Below are 26706 nucleotides of genomic sequence, written 5' to 3'. Positions count from 1 at the left end.
GAGGACCCTGTGTGTGGGTGATGATGGCAATGGTGATGGTAGTGATGCTGGTGGTGATGGTGATGACGGTGATGATGGTGATGTTGCCCTACCGGTTTCGGCTGCTACCCGGTCTGGGTGTAGGCGGTCCAGCTTGGTGATGAGGCGCCGTCCCCATCGCAGTTCTGCTGGGCTCTTGCCGGTAGCCACGCATGGTGTTGTGTGTTAGGCTAGTAAAAATTTGGCCAGTCTGTGGTGCCAGTCCCCGCTGATGATGTGCCGGAGTGCATCTTTGGTCGTCCTTACCATCTGTTCAGCCTGCCCGTTGGTAGATGGATGGAAAGGCGCAGAGGTGGCGTGCCTAATCCAGTTTGCCTTCAAGAACGCCTGGAAATCAGCAGCAGTAAACTGAGGCCCATTATCAGACACAATTATGTCGGGGAGGCCGTGTGTGGCAAAGAGAGCTCTGAGCACCTGGATTGTCCTCCCCGAGGTCATGTTGGGGACAGGGACTACCTCTAACCACTTGGAGTGACTGTCCACCACTACTAAAAATAGTTGACCCTGGAATGGCCCCGCATAGTCAATGTGAATGCGGGACCATGGCGTGTGTGTGGCCTCCCACCGGTGTACTGGTGCATGTGGCACTTCTGGCCTGGATCTCTGGCACGTATAACAGGCCTTGACCCGATCCTCAACCTCCTTGTCCAACCCGGGCCACAAGAGGTAGCTAATAGCCAGTGCCTTCATCCTGACCACCCCCGGGTGCCCTTCGTGTAAGGAGTCCAATACCCTGGCGCGTAGTGCGGGTGGAATGATGACCCTGCTACCCCAAAGGAGGCACCCTTTGTGTGTGGAGATTTCATCGTGTCTAATGAAATAGGCCTGAAACTCTGGTCCCGGGGATTTCTCCTGCCACCCTGTGCAAACCCAAGAGTGCACCCTGCCCATGATGTTGTCTGTGGCTGTGTGGCTGGCAATGTCCTTGGCAAGAACTGGGCACTCGGGTAGTTCCTGCAGGGCTAGGATCTGTGTGGCTGGTGCTGGGTCTGGGTCGTGTGTGTCTAGGGGGAGCCTACTTAGACTGTCTGCGTGGCCCATCTCCTTCCCTGGCTTGTGTACCAGCTTGCAATTGTATGCTGCAAGGAAGATGGACCACCGGAGCATCCTGGGGGACAGAATCTGGGGGGTTTGCCTGTCTGTGGTGAACAGGCCCAGGAGTGGTTTGTGGTCCGTGAAGACAGTGAACTCCCTGCCATATAAGTAATCGTGGAATTTCTTGATTCCTGCCACAATTGCCAGGGCTTCTTTGTCTATTTGTGCATAGTTTCTTTCTGCTCCAGACAGTGTCCTAGAATAGTATGCTATGGGGACTTGTGCCCCGTTGGGCTCAAGGTGGCTTAGGACAGCGCCCACACCATAAGGGGATGCATCGCAGGCGATACAAATGGGCTTGGACTCGATGAAATGGGTTACTGTGGACTTGTCCGACAGCAATGCCTTCAGGGCCTTGAAGCTCTGATCATGGGTGGCCGTCCAGGCCCATGTTGCCTGTTTGTCTAGCAGCCTGTGGAGCGGTTCAGCGATGGCTGCCTTGTGTGGGAGGAATGTATGGTAGAAATTCAGCAGACCCAGGAATGCCTGAAGCTCTGCTTTGTTCTTGGGTGTGGGTGCTAGTTTGATGGCCCTCACCTTGGATTCTGTGGGGTGGATTCCCCTGGCGTCTACTCTGAACCCCAAAAATTCTGTGGAAGGAACGCCTATGCTGCATTTTTCCTTTTTCAGTTTGAGGCCAGCTGTGCGCAGCCTTGCCAGCACTTCCCTAAGCCTCCCTGCCAGTTCCTCTGCTGATGCTCCTGCGATCAGGATGTCATCAAAATAGGGGCAGACTCCTGGAATGCCCTTGAGTGTCTTTTCCATAACCTCCTGGAAAATGCCGGGAGCAACGCTGACTCCAAACTGCAGCCTGTTCACCTGGAACGCCCCCCTATGGATTACTATGGTTTGGATGTCAGCTGTTTCCCTAGTGACCGTGAGTTGCTGGTACGCCTGTGCAAGATCGAGCCTTGCAAAAATGGCGCCACCTTGGAGGGAAGCGAGAACGTGGCTGACCGTGGGAACCGGGTAAGCATGCGGGTTTAGGGCGCAGTTCACCGAGCACTTATAGTCGGCGCAGATCCTTATTTCCCCGTTGGATTTGAGGGGGGTCACGATGGGGGTTTCCCACTCCCCTCCATCTACAGGCTCTAAGATTCCCTGGGCCACCAACTTGTCTAGTTCGCGCTCGATTTTGTGCTTGAGCACAAACGGGACTCGCCGCGGCCGGACCCTAACGGGGGGGACGTTCGAGTTAAGCTTGAACGATATGGGGGCCCCGGTGTACTTTCCTAATGACCCGTCGAAGACGTCGGCGAACTCCCGGCAAACGGCCTCAACGGAGTCCCCCTGGATCCGATGGATCCCGGATACTGAGATTACCAGGGCCTCAAACCAATCCAGCCCGACCAGGATGGCTCTGCGGCCCTCTACCACTACAACATCCAGGTGCCCTTTGCGACCCTTAAACCCCACTGAAATGGTGGCCTCCCCCTTCACCTTGACCGGCGAATTCTGAAAATCGGTCAGGGTTAATTTAGTAGGCCGTAATTTAATCCGTTGCTTGCTCCGGCTAATTATGTGGTTAAGGGTCTCGTCCGAAATAATCGAGACCGCTGATCCGGAGTCAAGCTCCATGCTGCAAGGGACACCTTGCAAACGGATTGTTAATCTAATTTTGGGTTTGAGCAGCCGGCGGCTACCCATGTGGTTAATGGCCAGCCGGCTCTCAACATAGCCAATTTTTGTTTTGGTGGGGGCCCCAGTACCTTCGAACAGCGGTTCCTACGGCTGCAGCTCGTGGATCTCCTCTCGGGGGTGGCGGCTACGGCAGACGGCGGCTATGTGGCCTGTTTTCTTGCAGGCCCGGCACGTGGCGGACCGGAACTTGCAGAGGCTGCGCATGTGGTTCCCACCACACCCTGCGCACCTCTGGGGAACAGCAGTGTTGCTGGGAGGCCTGGGCCTGTCTGGGCATCTGGCTCGCTAGTTGGGGGTCGACTTCCGCTGGAGGAGGTCGATGCTCAGGTCGTCCTCCTCTGTGGCCCCTTGCCGGTGGACGCTGGTTGCCTGGTTGCCAGGCCGGGTTCCCTGGCAGGCTTGGACGGCCCCGCAGGCCGCTTCGTGGGCTAGGATGGCGTCCTCGGCTTCCTGGAGAGAGACCTCCTCTCTTTCGAACAGGTGCTCCTGCAACCGCCTGTCGCGTAGGCCGCAATTCAGCCGGTCCCGTAGTCGCTCCTCCAAATTTGTGAACCTGCAAGCAACGGCAGCTTCCCATAGGGTGGCGAGGAAGTCGGCGCCGGTCTCGTCGGGGCGCTGGTCCCTTTTCTCAAATTGTGACCGTGCGGCCACCTTGGAGCGCCGGGGCCTGAAATGTGCGTTGAGCCTGGCCACGAGGTCTCGGTATGCGACGGTCTTGATGGCCTCCTGGGCGGACAGGTTCGCGGCGACTTCCAGCAGCGCTGGTCCCCCAAGGCAGAGCAGGGCGGCCGCCTTTGCACCGTCCTCCAATATCTGATTGAACCGCATGTACAGTTCAACGTGAGCCAGGTAACGGGTCCAGGTTTTGGGGCGGCGGGTCTCGAATTCGTGGGGTTGTCCGGCTCTAGCCATGGCAGCAGTTGGTCGTGGATGTGGCGCTTGGCGTTGCCGGTTCGGCTGGCGGTCGTGGGGGGAAGAAGGAAAAATGCCTTTCCCTTCAGCTCGCGGAGCGTTTCCCCAGTGACTTCAGCTCTTGGTCGGCAGCATCCCACCTTCGTCGCCACTATTGTGTAGTGGGTCCGACGCAAGAGAGACGCCAGCCGGTGTGTGAGTTCAGCTCTTTATTGGAAGGGGAAGTGAACTGAGGAATGAGGGCTACCTGGCCTCCTTATATACCTGGCCAGGTAAGCTAACAGCCAATGGGGTTGGCCCTAGGTTTCCCGCCGAAACTGTCCAGGTCAACGCCCCCTGATGGCTGTTGCTATGCAGATGCCTGCATACATAACAGAAACTGTTATATACTCAGGGCTTTTTTTGTCATAGAACGCTCAGAACAGAGTTCCGGCACCTTTTTTGAATGGAACCTTATAGGGTAGACAAGTTGGGTTGTATGACATGTGTGAGTTCCGACACCTTTTTCTTTTACAAAAAAAGCACTGTATATACTGGTTATATCCCCACTAGTGACCAACTGTATTTCACTAAGTTCTAAATCCTAAACTAACAGCAAGTAATGTACACCTCTCAACCCAAGCCTAACTAAAGAGTATTTAGATACAGTGCACCGTGCTTTTAAAACCAACTGTGCACAAAGGACATGCAAATAAGAGACAAATATTTGAGACTGATAAAAGGCTACTCCAGAAATGAAACTTGGCAGGTATTGGGATGGATCACTGAAGTTATTTGAATATTAATTGAATTTTGTTTAATCATTTGCATGCTTATCAGTGGAGTTACAAGCTTTAAAGTGTTCAGGAGGCTCACCGACACGTAATATCAGTCCATAAAACTTTGTTCCATTGTGAGTCAAAATATTTGTTTGATTATCGGCCAACTGAAAGGCAGATAGGAGGAGCAAGACTGAACGCTGAATGTAGTAAAAGTTATAAAAATGCACATCCACTTCCCACTACAGCAAAGCTTGACTTCTTTTGTTTTAGCACCTAAAGACTAATGTGGGGAAAGAAGGAGGAGGGGGGAAGGGGGAGGAGGGGGGAAGGGGGAGGAGGAGACTGCACAAAATAAAAAGAAATAGTGATCGAGTTGAATCATCAAAGATATTGCCCCAATGCCTCTGAGGTCTACCTTGAAATGGAGTTTAAATGTACAGCATTTCAGTGTCATTCTTACATGAATCCCCAAGAACACTCCTCCAAGTATCATGAACATATGCAGCAGAGAAATTTAATCAGGGTTGTATCTTGAGGTGGATTGCCTCTGCCCAGACACTCTTCCATGGCAGGGCACTTTTGTACCTTGAACCTAGGGATCTCTGATGCAAAATGCCTCTCTGTATTGAGCTGAAGCATGTTGCCAAAACAATGAAAGCTCTTCACCTTCTCATTTCTGAACTATCGGTAGCATCAAAGCAAAGCAGATAACCTGGATCTTATTATTAATTTTTCTTACTCCTATATTGTCCTTCTTATACATATATAAATTCTCCTCCTCGTCCACTGCTTTAAGGAGAAGGACAATAAACCAGTAGAAGACTTGGTCCAGCTGTGCAAGACTATGAAGCAATGCCCTAGGAAGGAATCATAAGGGATTACGTTCCCTGCAATAAGTACCAATGCACAGTGGGGGGGCTTCCCCTCATAACGTTCCTTGACATCCTGATTCACTTTATTTATACAAGGCAGCAGACACAACGTGCTATGGAGTGGCATAATCCGTGTTCATATTTTAAAGAGCGGAGCAATGGAACATATGCAAAACAGCTTTTCTCATGAACTAAGAGGCTAAGTTGGTGAACGAAGGCTGAGTGAGCCAATCTAATTAAAGTGAGTTGACTCAGAGATGAATTAAGCATGCTGTAGAGCCTACAGTGTAGGCTTTGATATGGAGGCCCACATATCACAAAGTTACTGTTTGGGGGTCCTAACATCGTTGCACCAGTATTGTTGAAGAAAAACTGACTCCCCCTGAAAGTCACTAGGAAAGCTCCAAGAAGGGGTGTCCTGTTCAATGGGTAGACAACCTTTAAGAAGTTAACATATTCCTTAGTAAGGGAGCAGTTTCCTTTTACCCCAAGTTGCCATACTCGTTACAGGTTTTGTCTTCTGAGAGAGGGAGAGATTCTGCAACACACTTCAAAGAAGCTTTTGATATCCCTCTATTTCAATATGAAAAGAAGAGACCTGTTCTCCAAAGACCCCAATGGGACTTGTTTTATTTCATGTGATAATCTTAGCATGAAACTTAACAGGGGGAGGAGCACAGGGTTTTTTAAAGGTTAATCGCAAACCAACTGCTGCATTCATTGCAGGAATGGCAGATTGATGATCACCATTAATCATTGACCACACACACCAAAGGATAATGTTGAACCACTGGGGTGGGAACTTGTATAAGGATGAAGGCAGAAGTGCAGTGATATCCAGACACGAGCCAAGATCCAATCAGTGAAGACTTCAAGTGATAGGTGATGGGGAAACAGGTGATTTGAGCACCTGCTTGCTGCTGGGAAGGCTGGGATATTTATTTATTTATTTATTTATTTATTTATTTATTTATTTATTTATTTATTTATTTATTTATGGGACTTATATGCCACCCTATCTCCCGAAGGACTCAGGGCGGCTCACAACAATAAAACAGCTATAAAAACAGTAATACAAATATTAAAAAAGAATTAAATTACAAAGCCCCATAATTAATTACTAAAACCAATAAAATTAAAACAATATTGAAAAACCCCATCCTCAGTCCAGGTCGGCCAGTTGGAAAAGATACGTCTTTAGGTCGCAACAAAAGGACTGGAGATCTGGGGACATCCGAAGTTCTCGGGGGAGCTGATTCCAAAGGGCAGGCACCCCAACAGAGAAGGCCCTCCCCCTGGGGGTCGCTAGCCAACACTGTCTAGCCGACAGCACCCTGAGGAGACCCTCTCTGTGTGAGACCCTCTCTGCTGTTCCTGGCAGCAGACGGTCCTGTAAGTATCCCGGACATAAGCCATGTAGGGCTTTATAGGTAAGAACCAGCACCTTGAACCTCACCCGGAGGACAACCGGCAACCAATGCAGCTCACGCAGGAGGGGTGTAATATGGGAGTATCAGGATGCTCCCATCACAACCCGCGCGGCCGCATTCTGCACCAGCTGAAGCCTCCTGGTGGTCTTCAAGGGCAGCCCCATGTAGAGACCGTTACAGCAATCTATACGGGAGGTAACGAGTGCATGAGTGACTGTACGTAAGGCATCTCGGTCCAGATAGGGGTGCAACTGGCGCACCAGGCGAACCTGGGCAAATGCCCCCCTGGCCACGGCTCCTATATGATGATCTAAGTCGAGTCGTGCATCCAGGAGGACGCCTAAGTTGCGCACCCTATCAACGGGAGACAACACCTCTCCCCCCATAACCAAAGATGTTAAATCTTGGACAACACGAGATGCTGACACGTAGAGCCACTCGGTCTTGGCCGGATTGAGCTGGAGCCTGTTCTTCCCCATCCAGATTCTTGAGCAGAATACCTTTCTGGTCTATTGTACTGTGAAACACCAGATATTCTACAGCAACAACATGAATTTGTGTCCAAAAAAAGGAAGGAAGGAAGGAAGGAAGGAAGGAAGGAAGGAAGGAAGGAAGGAAGGAAGGAAGGAAGGAAACATTTTTCCAAAGAGTTTGCAAACACATGCAATTAATATTGTTGTTTGCTTGAAATATTTGAACTTAGCCTCCTATTTAAAAGATCTCAGAGCAGTTGTTCTTTTCCTTTGTACATAATAATTCAAGCGAAATGCTTTAGTCAACCAATATAGTGCTTTGCTATAGGGCAACAAGGAAGCAAAAGACAAATCTTGATGATTTCTCATTACTAAATACACTTGTTTGGAATTTTATTTACATAGACAAAGTAGTAAACACTTACCCAGGTTAGATCTCTGTGGAACATTTAACATTTCCAAATGTGTTAATTACAGATATTCCACTTTTTTAGAGAAGCATCTCTAAAATCAAAATTCAAGAAAATGAGAGGAGTAAACTAGATGCATGACCATGAGACACACTTATTTATGATTTCTGAAGTGGGTAATGAAGTATGGCACATTTTATGTACAAAATCTTAAGACTCCTGTGATTGCACCATGGAAATTCAGCGATCAAATATTTATTACAGGCAACATGATTTTGCCTATGTGTATTCTCTTCCAAATTAGAAGTACAGTTGGTTTGCTTTTAACATGGGGCTGCTCCTGAAGACCATCCAGAAGCTACAGAAATACCTCTGTGTCATTACTGGTGTACAAGCTTCTGGGTGCAATTCAAGGTGTTGGTCATCCCCTATAAAGGTCTTTATAACATAGAGCCTAGTTATCTGTAGGACTATTTCCAAACTTTTTTTTTGTCCAGCTGGTGGGTTCAAGCAGACCAAATGCTCTCCAGATCCCCTCAAAGAAACACTGTCATCATGTGGAACCAAGAAAATATACATATGGCAGTCGCTTTCCTATGAAAGGCTCTGAAAGGTCCTTAACAGCCAACTCAGTTCCCATCACTTAGAAATAGAAATTCTATTCCCAGTTGCCATAACTGAGGACTATCTGTAACTTTATCTACTTAGATTATCTAGGAACCAGAGTTCCTAGATTGCAGAGTTATGCCTTTTTTGAACATAATATATATAAATCATATGAAGTTAAGAACAAAATCTTCTGGGTTATGATAGTATTGTGATCTTTATCATCCTAATCTTTTGGGGGGAAGAGGATCAATTTTTCCATTTGAGAAAACTTGCAACATATTTGCTGCCATATGGAAGTATTCAAATCTTTTCCTGATTTCCAGGATTTTGTTCCTACCTGTCTGACTGCAACCAACATTAAGTTTCAAAGTGCTGCTTGGATTATCAAAGAATTTAGCAAAGCCATCTTGGGATCTACTGTAATAAAATTTCTGTCCAGAAAGGTTTAACAGCTTTACAGGACTACCACATACATTGAATAATACAAACCTATTGATCTATGCTTTCTCCAACACATGGGATTTAAAATCTAAATAGTGCCTTTTACACAACTGAAAATGAGATTACAATATTACATAAGCAGCAACAGTGATAGTAAAACATGAGTTCCTGGGTAAAGCAATGAAGGAATTCAGAATAATATCAGTTTGGCAAAAAACTATAAGACCACATGAACATATCTGAATAAACTTTATTTTTTATATGTTGGAAGTAAAAGAAAGAGAAAAGATCAGTATTTCAGTATATCATGGAAGACAATGAAATATTACGAGATAATAAAATAAAAATCATGCTATTCAATTATTTGGGGGCAGTCTTCTATGTATGAAATTGACTAGCCAGCTGTGAAGAATAGGATGCAGGGCCAACCTTGATGTTCAAAATTGACAGAAATATGGTCAAGGGATGCCTATTTATCTTGAATGAGTTTAAATCTCCAGATCTGTTGGAATTGGGAACTGAAGAGACCTGCTGATAGTCCAGCAGAATATGTAGTATTGCTGAGAAAATTTGGAGAAGTAATGAAAGGTCAAATGACTGGAAGACAGCAAATTGTATCCCTACCTTCAAAACGGAGGGAACAGAGAACCAGGAGAATTACAGATTACTCAGCTTGATGCTAAACCTGGACTGTTCTAGAACAGATCATAAAGCTATCAATCTCTAAGCAGCTTAAAAACAATGTAGTAATGTGGGTTTCTGTCTTATCTCCATTTCATTTAGATAGCTTGTTTAGTACATTAGGAAAATACATCAGAAGGAATGGGAAATTGACAGCGTTTTTTCTGGTACCTGAATGACCGTTACCCAGAAGGGCAAGATCTGGTCTCTATCATTCCAGACTGTAGACAGATTCCATAGAAGGTTGGATGTTTGGAAAAGAGAAACTTTCTAATAGTAAAAGCTGGTGGACAATGGTACCCATAACTCAGAGAGTTGGTGGTTTCCTTTCATTGGATGTATTCAAGCAGAAACTAGGCAGCTGTCTATCTAAGACGCTTCAATTGGTATTCCTCCATTCAGCAAGTGGCTTGACTAAATGGCATGAAGTGTCATTTCCATCTCAATAGTACTAATAGATGACAACCACTCATGAACATGAATATACTGCTTTTTAAAGCTGGGATATTTCATAAAACTGTTAATTTATACCCAAAGTGCAACAATCCAAGGTTGCTCTTTAACTCATTTTCAGATTAATTCTACAACTAAATCATTACAAATTGCTTTTGCCTTTTGAAATGATTTATAGGCTGTGTTCACTGCCAAATCCCAGTGAACCATACCCAAACAGCTAACTATATTAAGCCTAGTATGCTGTGTGAACTGAGTCCAGTTTCTGGTCCAGGTGTGTGGTTCAAAAAAGCAGATTTAGTAAACTATAATTTGGTAAACTAGAGATAAGCATATCTTGCAAATATAACCATAGGGTTCAATTGTAGAACAAGAATATATTTAACTTGTTATATTTGATCAAACTGTTGTTCTTTAAATATGCTAGCGTGTATGCGCAGACATACATTAGATCTAGCCAGATTGTAGGGGCTGGGGAAGGAGTGGTTTTCATTTCTGCTTCATAAAAAATAGGCTGTCCAAAAATCTGATTCACAGACTAGAAGATTGTCTAGAACAGAGGTCTTCAAACTTGGCCCTGGTTTAGAATAACTAGGATAGTGTCAGGATATACAAGGAGATGAGAAATAAGCAAAATACTTGTATAAAATAATATATTGTATAAAATACTTTATTATGTATATAATAAAGATATAGTTTGGTCTAGTAGCGAAAGGACCAAACTAGAAACCAGGAAATTGTGAGTTCAAGAATTATTACTGTAGTTGAGCAACATGCTCAACCAAGTCAATTAAGGACCTAGCAGCCACATGAGCAAACATACTAAGTTTATTAGTTTTAACCCTGGCTTGCTTCTAGCAGTCTGCATGTTACACTAGCCTAGTCTGTTTGGCTAATTTATGGCTCTGTGTATTATTCAAACCCAGCAAAGGGATTAACTTATGTTCCAGGTTAACTGTGTGTCTAACCAGCACCCACATATCACAAAAGTTTGTACATTGTTCACCAACTCACTCTATTATGTATATAACAAAGATCCAGTTTGGTCTAGTAGCCAAAGCATTAAGCTAGAAACCAGGAAATTGTGATTTCAAGTTTTACCTTAGTCTGGGTGACTGAATACACCTCTTCTGGTAAAATAAAAGCCACAGTTTAGGAAGGAAGGAAGGAAGGAAGGAAGGAAGGAAGGAAGGAAGGAAGGAAGGAAGGAAGGAAGGAAGGAAGGAAGGAAGGACTCTTCTTTCTCTCTAAAAGCACAGGTTTGTGGATTTTTACTTTACACATATAATACAGGACATTTATTTATGAAATATTATATATTTAATATAGAGGCTCATTACTGACAAAGCAGTAAAATGTGCATTACTGAGAACAGCATGTAAAAATTAATAAAGTTGTAACAAAGTTTGTCCGATCTACATTTTAAGTCCCAGATCAGGAGGACAAGTTCAAAAAGGTCCTTCATTGCTGTTTGTTTTGTTCTTAACAATAATATTTCTGCAAATGTCTACTAAGGAGTTCTAAGGTACCACTATCTCATATTTTTTTTATTACCATGTAAACATTAATGAAATGATCTGGTATTACTTAGATTTTTTCTGTATTAGATGCATGCCTTGACTGTTCCATTATTGTGCAGAAATTGCTTTGATTGTGTGCTCAAAAGATAAAATCACCATTGACATGCAAATGAATGGATTTCAAAAGGCAAACTATGAATAAAACCAGTTACTGTATAACTAGAAGTGTCTGTAAAAGGGGAATTCTGTTGTCCTAAATTCAACAAATTATGAAACTCCTGATTTGTGAATTCTTATTACTGTAGTTGAGCAACATGCTTAACCAAGTCAATTAAGGACCTAGCAGCCACATGAACAAACATACTAAGTTTGTTAGTTTTAACCCTGGCTTGCTTCTAACAGTCTGCATGTTACACTATCCTAGTCTGTTTGGTTAATTTATGGCTCTGTGTATTATTCAAACCCAGCAAAGGGATTAATTTATGTTCCAGGTTAAATGTGTGTCTAATCAGCACCCACATATGACAAAGGTTTTTACATTGTTTGCCAACTCACTCTTCTGGGTGATAGTGTGATAGCATGTTTCAGCATGTCCATTCATATCAAGAAATTATTGAGTGCTGTTTGATGGACAGGACTTTCAATCCATTTTTATTTTAATTATAACCGCAAGGCAAACAAATCTGAAAAAATTCTATCCCTCTAGTTAAGTGCTGTCTCTTCATCTCTGCAACCTTTCAAAAAGTTTTTCATAATTTCAGCATTCACCTCACCCCTAAAATTATGAGCAAAAGTTATGGAAACAATTATGCAATCACAAGTAAAAATATGGTTCAAATTGTAAAAAAAATAATGAAGATATTATCAAACAGATTATTAGGGAACAGGAGGTGCTCAGTTTGCATTATTAAATCATCTGTAGCAATCATCATACCAATAAGCATCTATTATTAGCTATGAATCTGAACTAATATTTGAGTTAGAAGCTTGCATAGGATAAGTAGGACTATACCCACCCCCTACCAGCTTCTTTCTTTTCACATGAAATAGTGGCCAACTCAAATAATTCATTAGCAAGAGGCTTAGATTAGAGAGATGACTGTGCAATGAAAAATATTAGTTCCTTGCGTCTTGTAACTACATATATACAGGAACATCTTATTTAGCCCAGGAGGATTTTTCTGAATTTCTCTTTGCCTCTGAAAGCAAATTTTCTTTCATCCAGTTGAATGAGAACTGGTTGGAAATAAATGCAGAAGAATGCCATTGCTGAGCGCAAGCTGATTTGCAAATGAGGACCCTATATATTATGTCCTCCAGTGACTGTGCCTCATTCTGTGCAACTATCACCCTGTTGCAGTTCAAATTCACCAAGGGACAGGTGAAAGGAGGGGGGGGAAATCCCTCCTCCGCTATTTCAATAGCCTCTCTTCCCCCTCTGCTCCCTTTCACAACTCTCTATCCATTCCCATTCTTCACCTCTACAGACTTCATTTACAAGGAGTGGGCCAGGATAATAGGGGAACACAATGGGGATAATGAGGTGCAAACGGCCTTCACAAAAGGCTTCATTGAGCCAGCTCCAGAGAGGGAGGGAAGGAGTGTAAGAGAACCGCTTTGATGGTTTAGGGAAGGAGAACCAGAGGGGAGGGGAGGAGGGGCAAACAGGGAGGAGGGGCCAACAACAACAACAACAAAAAGAAAGGGAAAAAGAAAACCTCTCCCAGCTGGGACACCAGGCAGAACCTTCCCTTTATTTAGATGGATAGAGCCAGGCAGAGTAGACATGCTGAAGTATTTCCATTGTTCCACAAGTTGCTCTGAACAATTTTCAGGCCCTTCTTCTGTCCCAAAGGATATTTTCCTGCCCTTCATTTTGCTTTTGTTCTCTTGTTAATTTTCTTCAGGGAGGGAGGGAGGAAGTCCTTAGTGAGATAGGACAAGAAAAGACGCAATGGTCGACTTGTTATTTGGCTGGCATGCATATTTGTTGTATGATAAGAAGGTAGATAATGTGTTTAAAGTGCATATTTTAAGACAGGCATTGTTGAGAGTTTGGAAGAAGTATAGACATAAGTTAGACTGTAAGATGCCATTGTGGGCAATTCCAAAACACGCAATAGAAAACATAAATGTTGGTTTCAAACATGATGTGACTACTTATAAGGAGATTTTAAGTCTGGAAAGAAATGTCTGGTGTTTGAAGCCGTATAACCTCTTGCGAGATGAGAAGATTGTTCAAACTTGGTTTCAATATACTCAGTTACGGGCCAGGTGGAAAGAAGATCAGAAAACTGGTTTTACAATGACTGATGAAAATTTGATAAAGCAAATTAGAAATCAGGGTCCAGCACATATCAAACGGATATATCTTGTATTGATTGAAATTGACTCAGAAACAGAACTTGTTAAAGATTGTATGATAAAATGGGCCCAGAATATCCAAGAAGTTATTACAATGGACACGTGGGAAAAGATCTGGGTGAGGAACGTAAAATTTACACAAGCTCAAAATTTAAGAGAGAACTTTTATAAAATGTTTTATAGATGGCATTTAGATCCTAAAAAGCTTGCAAGTATGTATCCGAATTATCAGCCAAAATGCTGGAGGTGTGGTAGTGAAGATGCAACATATTTTCATATTTGGTGGACTTGTAAAAAGGTCAAGGCTTTTTGGATAAAAATTTGGTGGAATATGCAGAAGATCTTCAAGCGAAGGATAAAGTTTTCTCCGCAACTTTTTTTGTTGGATATAATTACAGATGCTACTGTTGTGGACACTAAGTTGATGTTGAATTTAATTACAGCAGCAAGACTTTTAATAGGTCAATATTGGAAGAAGGAGGAACTGCCGACCATAAAAGAATGGACTTTAAAGGTTTCTGACCTGGCAGAGATGGCAAAGATCTCGGCTTATTTGAAAGATCATTCGCAAGAACGTTATATTATGGAGTGGAAAAAATGGATTGAATATATCCAGAACAAATATGGGACTAAAAAGTTTCATTTAGCATTTGAATAAGTCTTCCTTTCTATTTTCTTTTCTCTTTTCTTTTCTTTTCTATATGAAATGTTAGTATTGTTTGTAGTTGTCTTATTTGAGCTAGAGAGTGATAGATTTAAGAATTTATTGTTGGTAGCATATGGATGCTTATGATTGTTCTTTGTTTTTATACCCTGTACTTAGCTCTGGGAAGTCGGGGGGGGGGGAGGGGGGAAGGGGGGAGGGGTAGGGAGGGATAGGTAGGGGAGGGGGAGGGGGGATTGTTAAAGATAAAATGTATTTTAAAACTTTTCAATAAAAAAGAAAAAAGAAAAGAGGCAATGGGAAGTGATGGTAATATAAATGGGAAGTGAGAGGTCTATAGCAAAAGAAGTCTTGTTTGAGAGCATATCTGTAAGGAATAGTTCAGATCACCTGAAATAAGGCTTAATTCTCATCAGAGAGAATTGTCTATCTGTTTTTATCAAGGTAGCTACAAAAAAGGGTTATTGAGATCTTGGGGAAAGTTCAGAGAAGAGCAACTAAAATGATCCAAGGTCAGGAGACTAAAACATATGAAGAACAGCTGCAGGACTTGCGTTTGGCTAGTCTAAAGGTAAGAAAAAATAGGGACGACATGATAGCAGTATTCCGGTATCTGAGGGGCTGCCACCAAGAAGAGGGCGTCAAAAACTATTCTCCAAAGACAAGAAACAAAGAGAGAATCAACCTGGAACTAAGGAGAAACTTCCCAACAATTAACCAGTGGAACAGCTTGCCTTCAGAAATCGTGGGCGTTTCATCACTGGAGATTTTTAAGAAGCGTCTAGACCAGGGGTAGGCAACCTCGGCTCTTTTATGACTCATGGACTTCAACTCCCAGAATTCCTGAGCCAGCTATGCTGGCTCAGGAATTCTGGGAGTTGAAGTCCACGAGTCATAAAAGAGCCGAGGTTGCCGACCCCTGGACTAGACAGTCACTTGTCTGAAATGGCATAGGTTCTCCTGCTCGAGCAGTGGACTGGACTAGAAGACCTCCAAGGTCCCTTCCAGCTCTATTCTATTCTATTTTTATAACTCAAGGCAGCAAGCATATGTAATCCTCCTTCCTCCTCCTATTTTCCCCACAACAAAAAACCCTGACTGATGGGTTGGGCTGAGAGAGTGACTGACCCAAAGTCACCCAGCCAACTTTCATACCTAAGGTGAGACTAGAACTCACAGTCTCCTGGTTTCTAACCTGGTGCCTTAACCACTAGAACAAGCTGCTAGTGGTTAAGGTGTACAAGCTGCTGTGTGATGCTCCTTGTGCTAGTTTGTTGGCGTTGATTTTTATTGAATTCTGAATAAGCATTTTTCCCCCATGCCCTATACTGAGTTTTTGTTGACGCCAGTAGAAATTTGGCCCATGCATGGATGTACACATATGATTAATACGTCAAACAGACAGAGAAAATACTAAAGTGAGAATTACCTTTTGAGAAAGCAGAAGCTTGTTTAATAAGCGAATAGCCACCAATGGAATAAACTCTGTGCCTTTTTGTATTTCTGGTGTATTTCAGCTAGTGATTCAAACTGTGAAAAGATAGCCATTCATACATTTGACATTGATTATCCTGTAAGGGGATAGCCAGTTAATTGCTGGAAATATGGAGATATGAATTCAATATCCAGGGGACATAAATACACCTGCAAACAGATGAGAGAGAGGTGCTCTGATCATAGTTATCAGGACTGACCCAGAAATTTGAATTCTATGGATTTGGATAATATTCCCTCTGAAACTCCAGCTTTGTAATTTGGGTTTTGACCCATTTTTGACCTGGACCTGGGAAGCGCAACCTGACACAACCTCTGGCCAGGATATATATAAAAAATGTTCTATTTGAATACCTGTTCCAGTTAATCCAACTTGCACTTCTGTAACCTACATCTCACCTACATTTTTTTTAATTTAGCCCCATTACTTCAGGGACATGCCCAGGTTGTTTTCATTCCAATAATATAAAGCTAGTTGACAAGTGTCTTCTTCTGGAATGTTACAGCTTTCACTTCCACAACAGAAGTCAAACTATCCTGATCAGCACTTACACTCCTATAATGACCAACTGGACAAGATGAAAAACATGCCCTACTACCGGTAGTAGATGCTCTACTAACAAGTTGATCATTTTCAGCAATTTTAATGCAGAGTGCAAGTCTGCAGCCACGCAGGGAGACGTTGGGAGACATAGATGGGCAAGTGTAACAGTAACAACCTACTCCTAACACAGATCTTTGCAGTATACTACCCCTCTATCACCAACAAAACTTACTCCCTGCCTATCTGTAATAAGACTTCCTTTATGCAGCCCAAATCTAAGCATCTTACTGACTATGTCATTGGCAGGAAAAAAGACATGCAAGATGTCAGTCACCAAGATCAAGTGTGGTGCTGACTGTAGGACATATCACAGGCTCATTGTCTCCAAAAGGAAGCTCTGCATTACATCCAAGAGGCGACTACAATGAAGCAAGGGTATGGAAAGAATCAATGTGGCCAAATTGAACAACCCTAGCGTAACTTCAGCACTGGCTGAAGACTTTGAAACCAAGCTTGGTAACCTATACCTTGTTGGAATGCTGAGGCACACTGGACACACTTCAGGAATACTTTCCATTCATCTGCACTGCTAAGGCCTTCTACCCATAAGCAGCATGACTGGTTCAATGACAACAGCGAGGAGATGGTGGCACTACTTGTTGAAAAGCGCCACTTCATCATGCCCATCAGAACAACTTTTCATCAGCTGCCAAGAAAAATGCCTTCACCAGTGCTCACAGGACAGTCCAGAATAAACACTGCAAAATACAAGATGCCTGGCTGAGTGCCAAGGCAGACAAAATACAGGGATATGCAGACAGTAATGACTTAAAATAGTTCTGGGAATCCCCTTAACACTATCTTGGATCTTAGTTTTCCGGAGTTCCCCTTTCCTGATTACAAATGTTACAACTCTCACTACGGAGAAGTCTGAGATTCTACAGAAATGGACTAAACACTTAAAAGCATCCTCAACCAATCATCATCTGTGAATGATGAGGTAATTGACAGATTTCCCAGGTCAACATCAAGAGCCTTGGTAATAGCTTGTAGTAGCTGAAGTTACAGACTACTGACTTTGTAGATCTCTACAGGTGTGGCACCTGCTCTGAAGGTCTGTCACTATTCAGTGGCAAAGCTCCAGGGCAGATGCCATACCTGAGTTCTACAAAAGTAGTGATCCTCTATTTACAGATAAACTGACCAAATTGCTCCAGTCTTTCTGGAAGCAAGGGTACATTCCTCAGGAACTTAAAGATGTATGCACTTCTACCAAAGGAAGGCCAATTAATGAGTATGTGACACCTTTTTTGATCTCTCAAAATCTTTGACACTGTTACAAGAGTTATGGAGGATCATACTGAAGTTCAGCTGTCATTCATTCAGATGGCATGATAGTTCTATGATGGCATGAAGGCCAGGGTGCTGGATCATGGGGAATCCTCTAAGGAATTTGTACTCATTAATGGTATCAGAGAGGGTTGTGTGCTTGCACCCACATTGTTCAACATGATGTTTACTTCATATTGAATAATGCATCAATGATAGTGATGCTGCAATCAGCCTCACATAAGGAGTGCATGAGAAACTCTTCAACTTGAGGAGACTTCAAGGAAAGGAAGGAAACTGTTCTGAGAGACTGCCTCTTTGCTAATGACTGTGGCTTGAATGCTCACTCAGAGTCAGAGATGCAAATCAGTATGGATGAATTCTCCACAGCTTGTGACAACTTTGGTCTCACTATAACATCCAAAAGGCTGAAGTCGTACACCAGCTTGCTCTTCTTGCACTGTATACAGAACCCAAAATCACAAAGAGCAGAAACTACAGCCAATGGACCAATTTAATTACCTTGGCAGTGCCCTCTCCTGAACTTGTAACTATTGTTGCAGAAGTTAACTGCAGAATAGCAAAGACAATCAGTAGATTGCCCTGCACTGTGCAGGAACATCAGGGAATCAGCTCAGTAACAGAACTGAAAGCCTACAACCTCTTGTACTTACTGTTCTTCTCTATTCTGAATTCTTCCACATAACTTGGCTTTGTCATCAGATGGCAAGACAAAGTACCAGAACACTGACATTTTTTCTAGAGTGCATATCCAAGCAGCTCTTTCGGGGGGGGGGGGACTCTGCTGGAAGTCACTCTCATGAAGAGCAGAAGAAATATTTCAAAGACTCAATAGAGGACTCCCTGAAGTCACTTGATATAGACAATTCTGGCACAAAACTGGCCTATCTGTCATGGCTTTGTCTACAAGGGTTGTCAAACGTATGAAGCAAGGCACACTGCTAAAACACAACATAAGCTTGAGCTGCTTATGTTGAGCCACTAGCACGACAATTGCAGTGCCTACACATGTCTAACATGAGCGAGAACATTTTATGCCCAAATTGGCCTGATCAGTCATCTTTGGATACACCATATCTAGTCTTAACGTGATTTAAAAAAACACATGGTGTCAAGGTCTTCATCGACAACAATGGGCGAACAAGAACATGGAATTAAAAAAAGAACTACGCCTCTACTTTTCCCCCAAAGGACAGGGAGGCTCAAGAAAATGACAATACATAAAAACTTTTCTTCATCCTATAATCCCTTCTTGTTGGCTAAAGGCATTTTCTCTGCAATTTTTTCTCCCTGTCAGTTATAATAAAAGTCAGTAAAAGTAACAGCAGTATTAATGAATTTGCTTTCAGCAAAGGCTGTGTTGTAAAGCAACTTCCTGAGCAGGGTATTAGTAATTTTAATGGCACAGCTCAAAGCTTTCTGTCTCCTCTTCCATTCTTCCAAGTCTGGAGATTGTCCACTCTCTGTGATGACGGGGTTCACACTTTCCATTGAACATACTATAATTTCTTTGGTTGATTGAGCTTTGGTCACTAAATGGTGACTGATAGTGTCATGTTTCAAGTGAATCCAATTTATTTAACAAAATTCTCTACTGAAGTTTAATTTTAAATCAGTTAAACCACGACTTAGCACGAGTGAAACTAATCTATGAATTCTATGTGGTGCAACACCACACACAAAAATAACAGCGACTTGAAGAAAAGAGGTAGAGTGGTAGACCATTAATCCATATATTCTTAGACAAATCCCATGTCACAGCCCTGATTCTTGTTAATATGGAGAAAAGGTTGGTTTTGATTTCCAAAGCTTCCAGCACTAGAATAGAATAACTTTATTGTCACTTTAAATGTACACTAATCGGCATACATTAAAATGAAATTTCATTGCGTTCCACTCTCTATGTAGGTGAGAGAGAAGCCCTTGCTGTCTCTTTCTACCTTGCAGATATTCTTCCTTTTTTTTATCCCATTTATATCCCGCCCTTCTCCGAAGACTCAGGGCGGCTTACAATCTAAGAAGCACAAATCAATGTGCTTAGCAATAGCCTTCATTCTATGTATATGCCTGCTTATTAGGGCTTTCGGCTTTTATTGTATACTTGACCCACGGAATAATGAATGCAGCTTTTTCTGTTCCTATCAGCAAAACTGATCAATGTCTGCCTTCTGTTTTATAGTAAAGATATTTCACAAGTATTTTAAAAAAAGCTTCTTGGACAGATGAACCAGTGAACCAAGTAAGTTTTCATTCAAGACTCAAGACATGCAAGTTGGATTCACACATAGTATACATTAACAAAATCGAACAACCCAGCATTACAATTTGAACTATACAAGTAACTCTAGACTTACAACAGTTCGTTTAGTGACCTTCAAAGTCGTAACGGCGCTGGAAAAAGTGACTTATGACCATTTTTTCACACTTACAACCGTTGTAGCATCCCCATGGTCATGTGATCAAAATTCAGATGCTTGGCAATTGACTCATTATTTATGATGGTCCCAGGATCACGTGATCCCCATTTGCAACATTCTGATGAGCGAAGTTAATTCACTTAACAACAGTTTGACAAATTTAACAATTATTGTAATTCACTTAACCGTGGTAAGAAAGATTGTAAAATGGAAGCAAACTCACTTAACAAATATGTCACTTAAAAACAGAAATTTTGGGCTCAATTGACATAGTAAGTCGAGGACTACCTGTACACATATTCAACATAAAGTATATTATTTTTTTAAAAAAGCATTCCCTACTCCTCATCACATCGTAAAATACCACTGTATTATTTTTGTGAACCTGAACCGTTTGTTTTTAAATTAGTGAAGCCCTGCTCTTAGGAAGAATCACTTATACCTTACTGAGTATCCTTAAGCCCATGGGACATTTCCACAACTATTCTAATTTACAAATAACTTAAAATTAGTTAAAAGTTGGTGGCTAGAAAGGAGAGCTCTGATTATTTTTTTTTGAAAAAGCAAAAACTTGTGCCACTTCCTTATTCTGCACACAAGACTCAAATTTTTGTTTCCCATCAGAAGCATTTGGAGAATCAGACTTTCGCCAAAACAAAGTCAGCACCATACTGTCACGATACAAATTCCACCCCTTTCATACATTAGGTCGCAAAACATAGAAAAGCAGCTTTATCACAATGGTGCTGTTAAAGTTTCCTCCTACTCTGGGGGTACATCTACATTTCCAAAAAATAAATTATATAATTTAAAATTGTTAGGGGTTTCTTTTCTTTGAGAGAATTTTTACAAACTGAAAAGGAATTTTTAAATACTCAGGAGACCAAAAGAAGATACTTGTCATCCTGGGAACCCAGGCGTATCTTTGAAATGGTTTTAAATAACAAATAACGTAAGGATATACATGGAACATATATTCATCAGTCCTTCTCTTGTTAACAATGAAGCAAATTCTGACATCCGTGGTTAACCAATTTTAATAGAACTTAACCTGAGCAATCCAAAACAGCAAGATAGCACGTACAACATGATCCCACCAGTCTTCACTTTATTGCCATCCAGTACCTCAGCTATTACTTTGGCTGTTCCTTGTGGTTTAAATCAAATGAAGAAAGATTATCTCTTTCAGTTACAATCTAGATTCTGTTGTACCAAATGTTGATCACAGAAAGCAAACCCCAAGTTATTTTGTCTTTGTCTTTATAGCCTTGGTGGAGCAGTGGGCTAATGCCTCCTTAAGTAACACCAGCTGCCTGCAATTAGTGCAGGTTTGCATCCCACCAGGCTCAAGGTTGACTCAGCCTTCCATCCTTCCGAGGTAGGTAAAATGAGGACCCAGATTGTTGAGGGCAATTAAGCTGACTTTGTAATAATGCCGCTTGTGTGTGTGTGTGAAAGCCCTAATAAGCAGGCATATACATAGAATGAAGGCTATTGCTAAGCTTGTAAGCCGCCCTGAGTCTTCGGAGAAGGGCGGGATATAAATGGAATTAAAATAAAAAAATAAATAAAATAAATATTTCTATAAATAACTCAAAGGGATGAACATGCTTAATACTCCTCCCATTTTCCCACACAAAAATTCTGTGGTGAGTTGGGCTGAGAGTGTGTCTGGCCCAAATCAGCCAGCCAACGATTTTGTACATATCTATTCTTGGATTCCTTTTGATAACTCAATGGACGAGATTACATCAGATACCAAGTCCTAGTTTGCTTTAGTCAGGTTTTCAAGGCAGTGCACAATGACCTGGTTCACACATGCTAAGCCATAAATCATGATTTACAAATTGCAAAGGCCTGATCCACATGTAACCCTTAAGCCAGAACTAAGCAAATTATGATTTAGTGCAATATCATTATTAGTAGTTTGAATAAGGTATTGATAAATGAAAGGATCCATTCCACTGATCACACAAGGGTAGATATTTAAACCCTAGATTGTGAAAAAGCCATCATTTTCAGTAGTTTTACTCTGTCCCTTCTGTGTGTGAGGTAATAGTTTGCCTTGTAAGCACTGAAAATACATAACAATATAAACAGTCTAGTTACCTGTTCCACAATTATATTAACTGAAACGTAGAAAGTATTTCTCTATGGCCTTAGCATTAACCCTGAAAACAGAAGTTGACATTTACGGAAACGCAGGCTATTATAAATAGATTTTATTTATAAAGTTGATTTACATAAAATAGGATACTCTTTAAAAACTGCATATAAGCAAGTCAATAAATCTAACAAGTGCATACAAAAATACCTTCAATACATTAAAAATAAAACTTCAGTTTGCTCCGTGGTTTTTTTTTAGATAAATGAACCTTCACACCAGACCCAAAATAAACAATCAAACAAAATCCTCAACACCATATTTAAGATAAACAGCTCTATGCTTAGTACAAAACGTTAAGAAATTTGTCTAGGTTGGGTAAGTTCTCAAACTTTCTATCTGATAGGGTTAATAAGCCATTTTCTATAAATCTTTCCTCTTGCATTAAGGAGACTTGCACAAAAATAAGTCTTTGTATTTGTTCCCATAGGCAGCTCAAGTTACAGAAATAAAAACTAATTCTGAAGTTCAAATAGTCCCCTTCCCATTCAGAAAAAAGTAAGCATCAAGTTTTTTTCACCCCTGCCCTTATTGACAGACATTAAGTTGGAAACCCAACAGATCTCCAACTGCCACTAGATTCAGAGAAGAAGCCTTTCATTGGTTGTTCAAGAGTCAGAGGGTACCATAAACTGCTGTACAACAGCAGATTAAAAACCATGGCCCCTAGAATGTATTTACATAATTGCACTTTTTAAAAAAAAAGAATCAAAACCACCAGTCTTTTGTTTCATAAACAAACACAGAGAGAATGTGGTTAGAAAGATCCAACTTCCTTTGCAATGAGGCTTGAAGAGAGTAGGTGCATGTTAAATTAGACTGTTCCTGGTGCTCTTCTGCTGCATCGGAGCCTGGGACAATGAGGTACTGAGGTTCTACACAGTGTTGCTTTGAGTATTGCTACAAAAAGAAAACAAAAAAGCCATTAGGAGCAGGTGACTGACAGAAAAGATCCAAACAGCAGCCCCTGATCCCAAAGCCTGACTAATCGGGGCATTGTGCCCAACTACCAAACTCTGCTAAAGAAATGTATTGTCCCCCATGCCTACACGTTCCAAATAGTGTTCTGTCCATATGTTGCTTCAACATCTACCCTTATTTCTGTAGGGAGAGCAGGTCTATAAATCTACCATCCTTCTGCTTTCTTTCAGGAGAGTGGACTAGATTGTTGAAAGGAGCAACAATAGCAGCATTTTGATGAGTTTCCTTTTGCGTAAGCTGCAACGAAGTGAACAAAATTCAAATGAAACTCATGGGCCTTGCCTACTTGATTGCTCAATTCCTTAAGTCTTACCTTCATTACATGGGTTGGTTTGTAAATACGAAGTACAGATTCTTATCTCCCTTGAAATAATACTAGCAACTTGGGTGGACAAAAACTTTGCAACTGGAAATTCAGCACGAACGTTGTATTTCACATCGTACAATATTTTTTTTACTTGAAATCGCAATAACTAAATGCATGCCATCCATTAGGGGCAACGTTAAGGCCACTTACACATTGTGACCTCCCCTTCAATCATCAGAAAGAAAAGAAGGCTCAACGTAACAAGTCATTTAGTTCTCCTGTTCTGTAAGCCCACTGACCCACTGACCGGTAACCTTTGCATTCGAAAGGACTTTCGTTTTGCAAAGTTGGGACTAGAGGTACCTGCGGGAAAGCCAAGTATTTGCAACCTTCAAGAGACATTTTAGCACTCCTGTCTGGGTCTGGTTGGATGCTATGCTAAAGGTTTCGCCGAGCAGAATTGTCACCCAGCGTTCATCACTGACGCTCCCTTTCAATTGCATCTGCCTGGTGGTGAGCCAGACACGCACGCAACGCCAGCCGAAACGAAACCCAGCCTAAAGGAGGCTTAAATCACCTTGGCTATCTTTAAAAAAAATCAACCAAAATGCTTAACGTGCGTGTATGGAGTCCACCCCGCCTCCAAATTTTTGCAATGGGATATTTTTTTTAAAAAAAAGTAATACTGGAGGAAGATTACTGGGAAGTTCCAGTGGCGTAGCGTGGGAGGTGCAGGGGGGACCGGGCGCAACATCTGGGGAGGGCGCATTAGATGTATTTTACTTTAATTACATCAGTATTTTCATAACAAACAATACATGTGCTTAGGGGGTAAGGGGTTTCTTTAACTAATCTAGTGGAAGAGACTCGAGTGCTAAAATCCACGGGTTAGGGGGCGCAAATTACTTGCCTTGCCCCGGGTGCTGACAACCCACGCTACACCACTGGGAAGTTCAAAAAAGCGCAATCCTAGCGCGTTTCACCAGAAATCAGCTGGCCGGCGCCTTACCCTTCCAGCTCAGCAGCTCCCGAACCAAGTGGTGAAATCCAGCAGCTCCTGTTCCTCCGGGCTGAGCCCCCCCTCGTAGCCACTCTCGTCCGACGAATAAGCCGAGTGCGGGGAGCCCGGCACAGAACTGCCCTCGCGGCCGTCAAAAGAAGGCGAGGCGGAGGAATACACGCTGCTGCTGCTGCCAGCGCAAGCGGCGGAGGCAGCGTCATGGCCGGCCGGCAGGAGACCGTCCTGGAAGGCGGCGCCGACGGTGTCGTGCTCCTGCAACAACTGTTGCAAGGCTCGGATGTATTCCACGGCGGAGCGGAGGGTCTCCACTTTGCTCATCTTCTTGGCGGCGGCGCCGTTGGGCACGTGCTGGCGCAAGGTCTGGAAGCCCAGGTTGACCAGCTTGACGCGGTTCCGCTCTCGCTCGTTGCGCCGAGCCACAGCCGCCGCGCCGCCGCCTTGCTGCGCTGTCAAGCCCGGGAATGCTAAGCGTCTCTTGCAGCGCAGCAACTCCGGCGAGTTGGAGCGCCGCTTGGAGCCTCTGCAGCGCGTGGCCGAGTTGGAAGGCTGAACCTGGCCGGGACAGCCCGTGGCAGCCCCCCACGGTTGGGGCACCCCGGACGAAGAGGAGCCCGCGCTCTGTCCTGCTTGCACTTTGATCCCCAAAGAGCCGCCGCCGCCGCTGCTATTGCAACTGTGCAGCGAGTAACTTTTGCAAACCGCGTGGGCTGTTGGTAGCATGCTTGTTCCTAGAACCCCGCTGTTCATCGTGGGGCATTTACCCCGGTACTGGTCTTCCGTGTAGGTTGCAGTTTGCTAAAAGCCCAAAGTTGTTGCAGAAAATCAGTTGCCGTAAAAGACAATAAAAAAAATGAAAATGAAAAATTGAAAAACGGGCACTCGGCTTCTTAAGATGTCAAAGTTGGGTGCGCAACCCGGGCAACAAGTCCTAGCTGCGGTTGGGAGCAACGGCGGTTGCTTTCTCCTTTCTTGCGCTCTTGCTGCTTGCGCTCCGTCAAGACGCCTCTGCTGTGAGGTCCTCGCTGCTCGGCCCCTTATCAACACGCGCTGCTGCTGCCGCCGCTCGCGGGCCCCCGGGAGCAGCACGCGACGCGCCGTGCGCCACACGCACACACAACCCCCGCCGCTCGCTAGGCTCCCGAGCCGCCTCCCACCCAATGGGAAGCTCGCTTGGCAACTTCGTGCGCCCGGCGCGTGGCTCTGGCGGAGGTTCCATAAACAATCCCTCTTCCTTGCGAGGAGCACGCGCTTCAGCTCATTTGCATCCCAATGCAACCTGGTCGGGGTCTGGGCGTGCTTCTTTCCGGCATACTAGCACCTGAAAAGTGGTGCGCTGGCAAGGGAGCAACCTCTGCTTTGTACTAATCGTGGCTTTTTGCCGCAAGAACTTTAAAACATTCTCCCCCTAATACTCCTAAATTAGGTTCTAAGGGTTGCGTTTTTTAAAAAAAGAGAGTCATAGAATGATCCTGTCCGCGAATCTGGAGAGCTGCCTTAATTTGAAAAGACAGTCGTTTCAACCCCATTGTCCACTTTGAGTGATAGAAAACCCAGGGCTCGCAATGCATGTGAAGTAGATGCCGTTATTCAAGTGGGCAAGAGGTAAGATTACGCAGGGCCCCTTCATAATACTCTGTGCGGTAGCTGGAGGACTCTGGATATATGGGGAAGTGGGGGGGGGGACTCTTTCTTGCAGCTGGAAGGCTGGCAGATATAATTTGACATGTTCAGCTGAATGCACAAAAACTGTATGGACATTTGAGAGAACTACACACTCATAAACTCTCAGCCTTGGAAAGAGAATTTAGGCCATCAAAGCCAACCTCCTGCTCAGTATGGGAATGTAAATTAAAGCATCCTTGATAGGTACATTCTTGGGGATGAAGAGAGGCAGGTTAGGTTCCTGAGTTTTAGTGCTCCGGTCCTCTTCATGTCTGTATAGACCTGACTCAAGATTTGGCCAAATCCACTTCAAATGACTGAACTTGAAAATGCATATTCATAAAGAAAGGGCTTCCTATTTGGGGGTGGGGGTGTGACTATACACATTCTGAGAAAGTTAA

At 43.2% G+C, this 26706-nt stretch overlaps 1 protein-coding gene across 1 annotated transcript; it reads right to left on the bottom strand.

Moving 5' to 3' along the window:
• Nucleotides 1–23135: 23135 nt before the first annotated feature.
• ASCL2 (achaete-scute family bHLH transcription factor 2) lies at nt 23136–26023 on the bottom strand. The gene is made up of 2 exons (XM_083359022.1): nt 24632–26023; nt 23136–23234 (listed from the first exon to the last, which is right to left on the bottom strand). Exon 1 carries the CDS (start codon nt 25388–25390, stop codon nt 24641–24643), a length of 750 nt encoding a protein of 249 aa, XP_083215148.1. The 5' UTR covers nt 25391–26023; the 3' UTR covers nt 23136–23234; nt 24632–24640.
• Nucleotides 26024–26706: the final 683 nt, after the last annotated feature.

The sequence above is a fragment of the Vipera ursinii genome (assembly GCF_947247035.1).
Source record: "Vipera ursinii genome assembly, chromosome: 1".
In the NCBI taxonomy this organism is placed as follows: domain Eukaryota; kingdom Metazoa; phylum Chordata; class Lepidosauria; order Squamata; family Viperidae; genus Vipera; species Vipera ursinii.
Note: the sequence above shows the minus strand (reverse complement) of the source record. Positions and strands in the feature narration are given on the sequence as shown.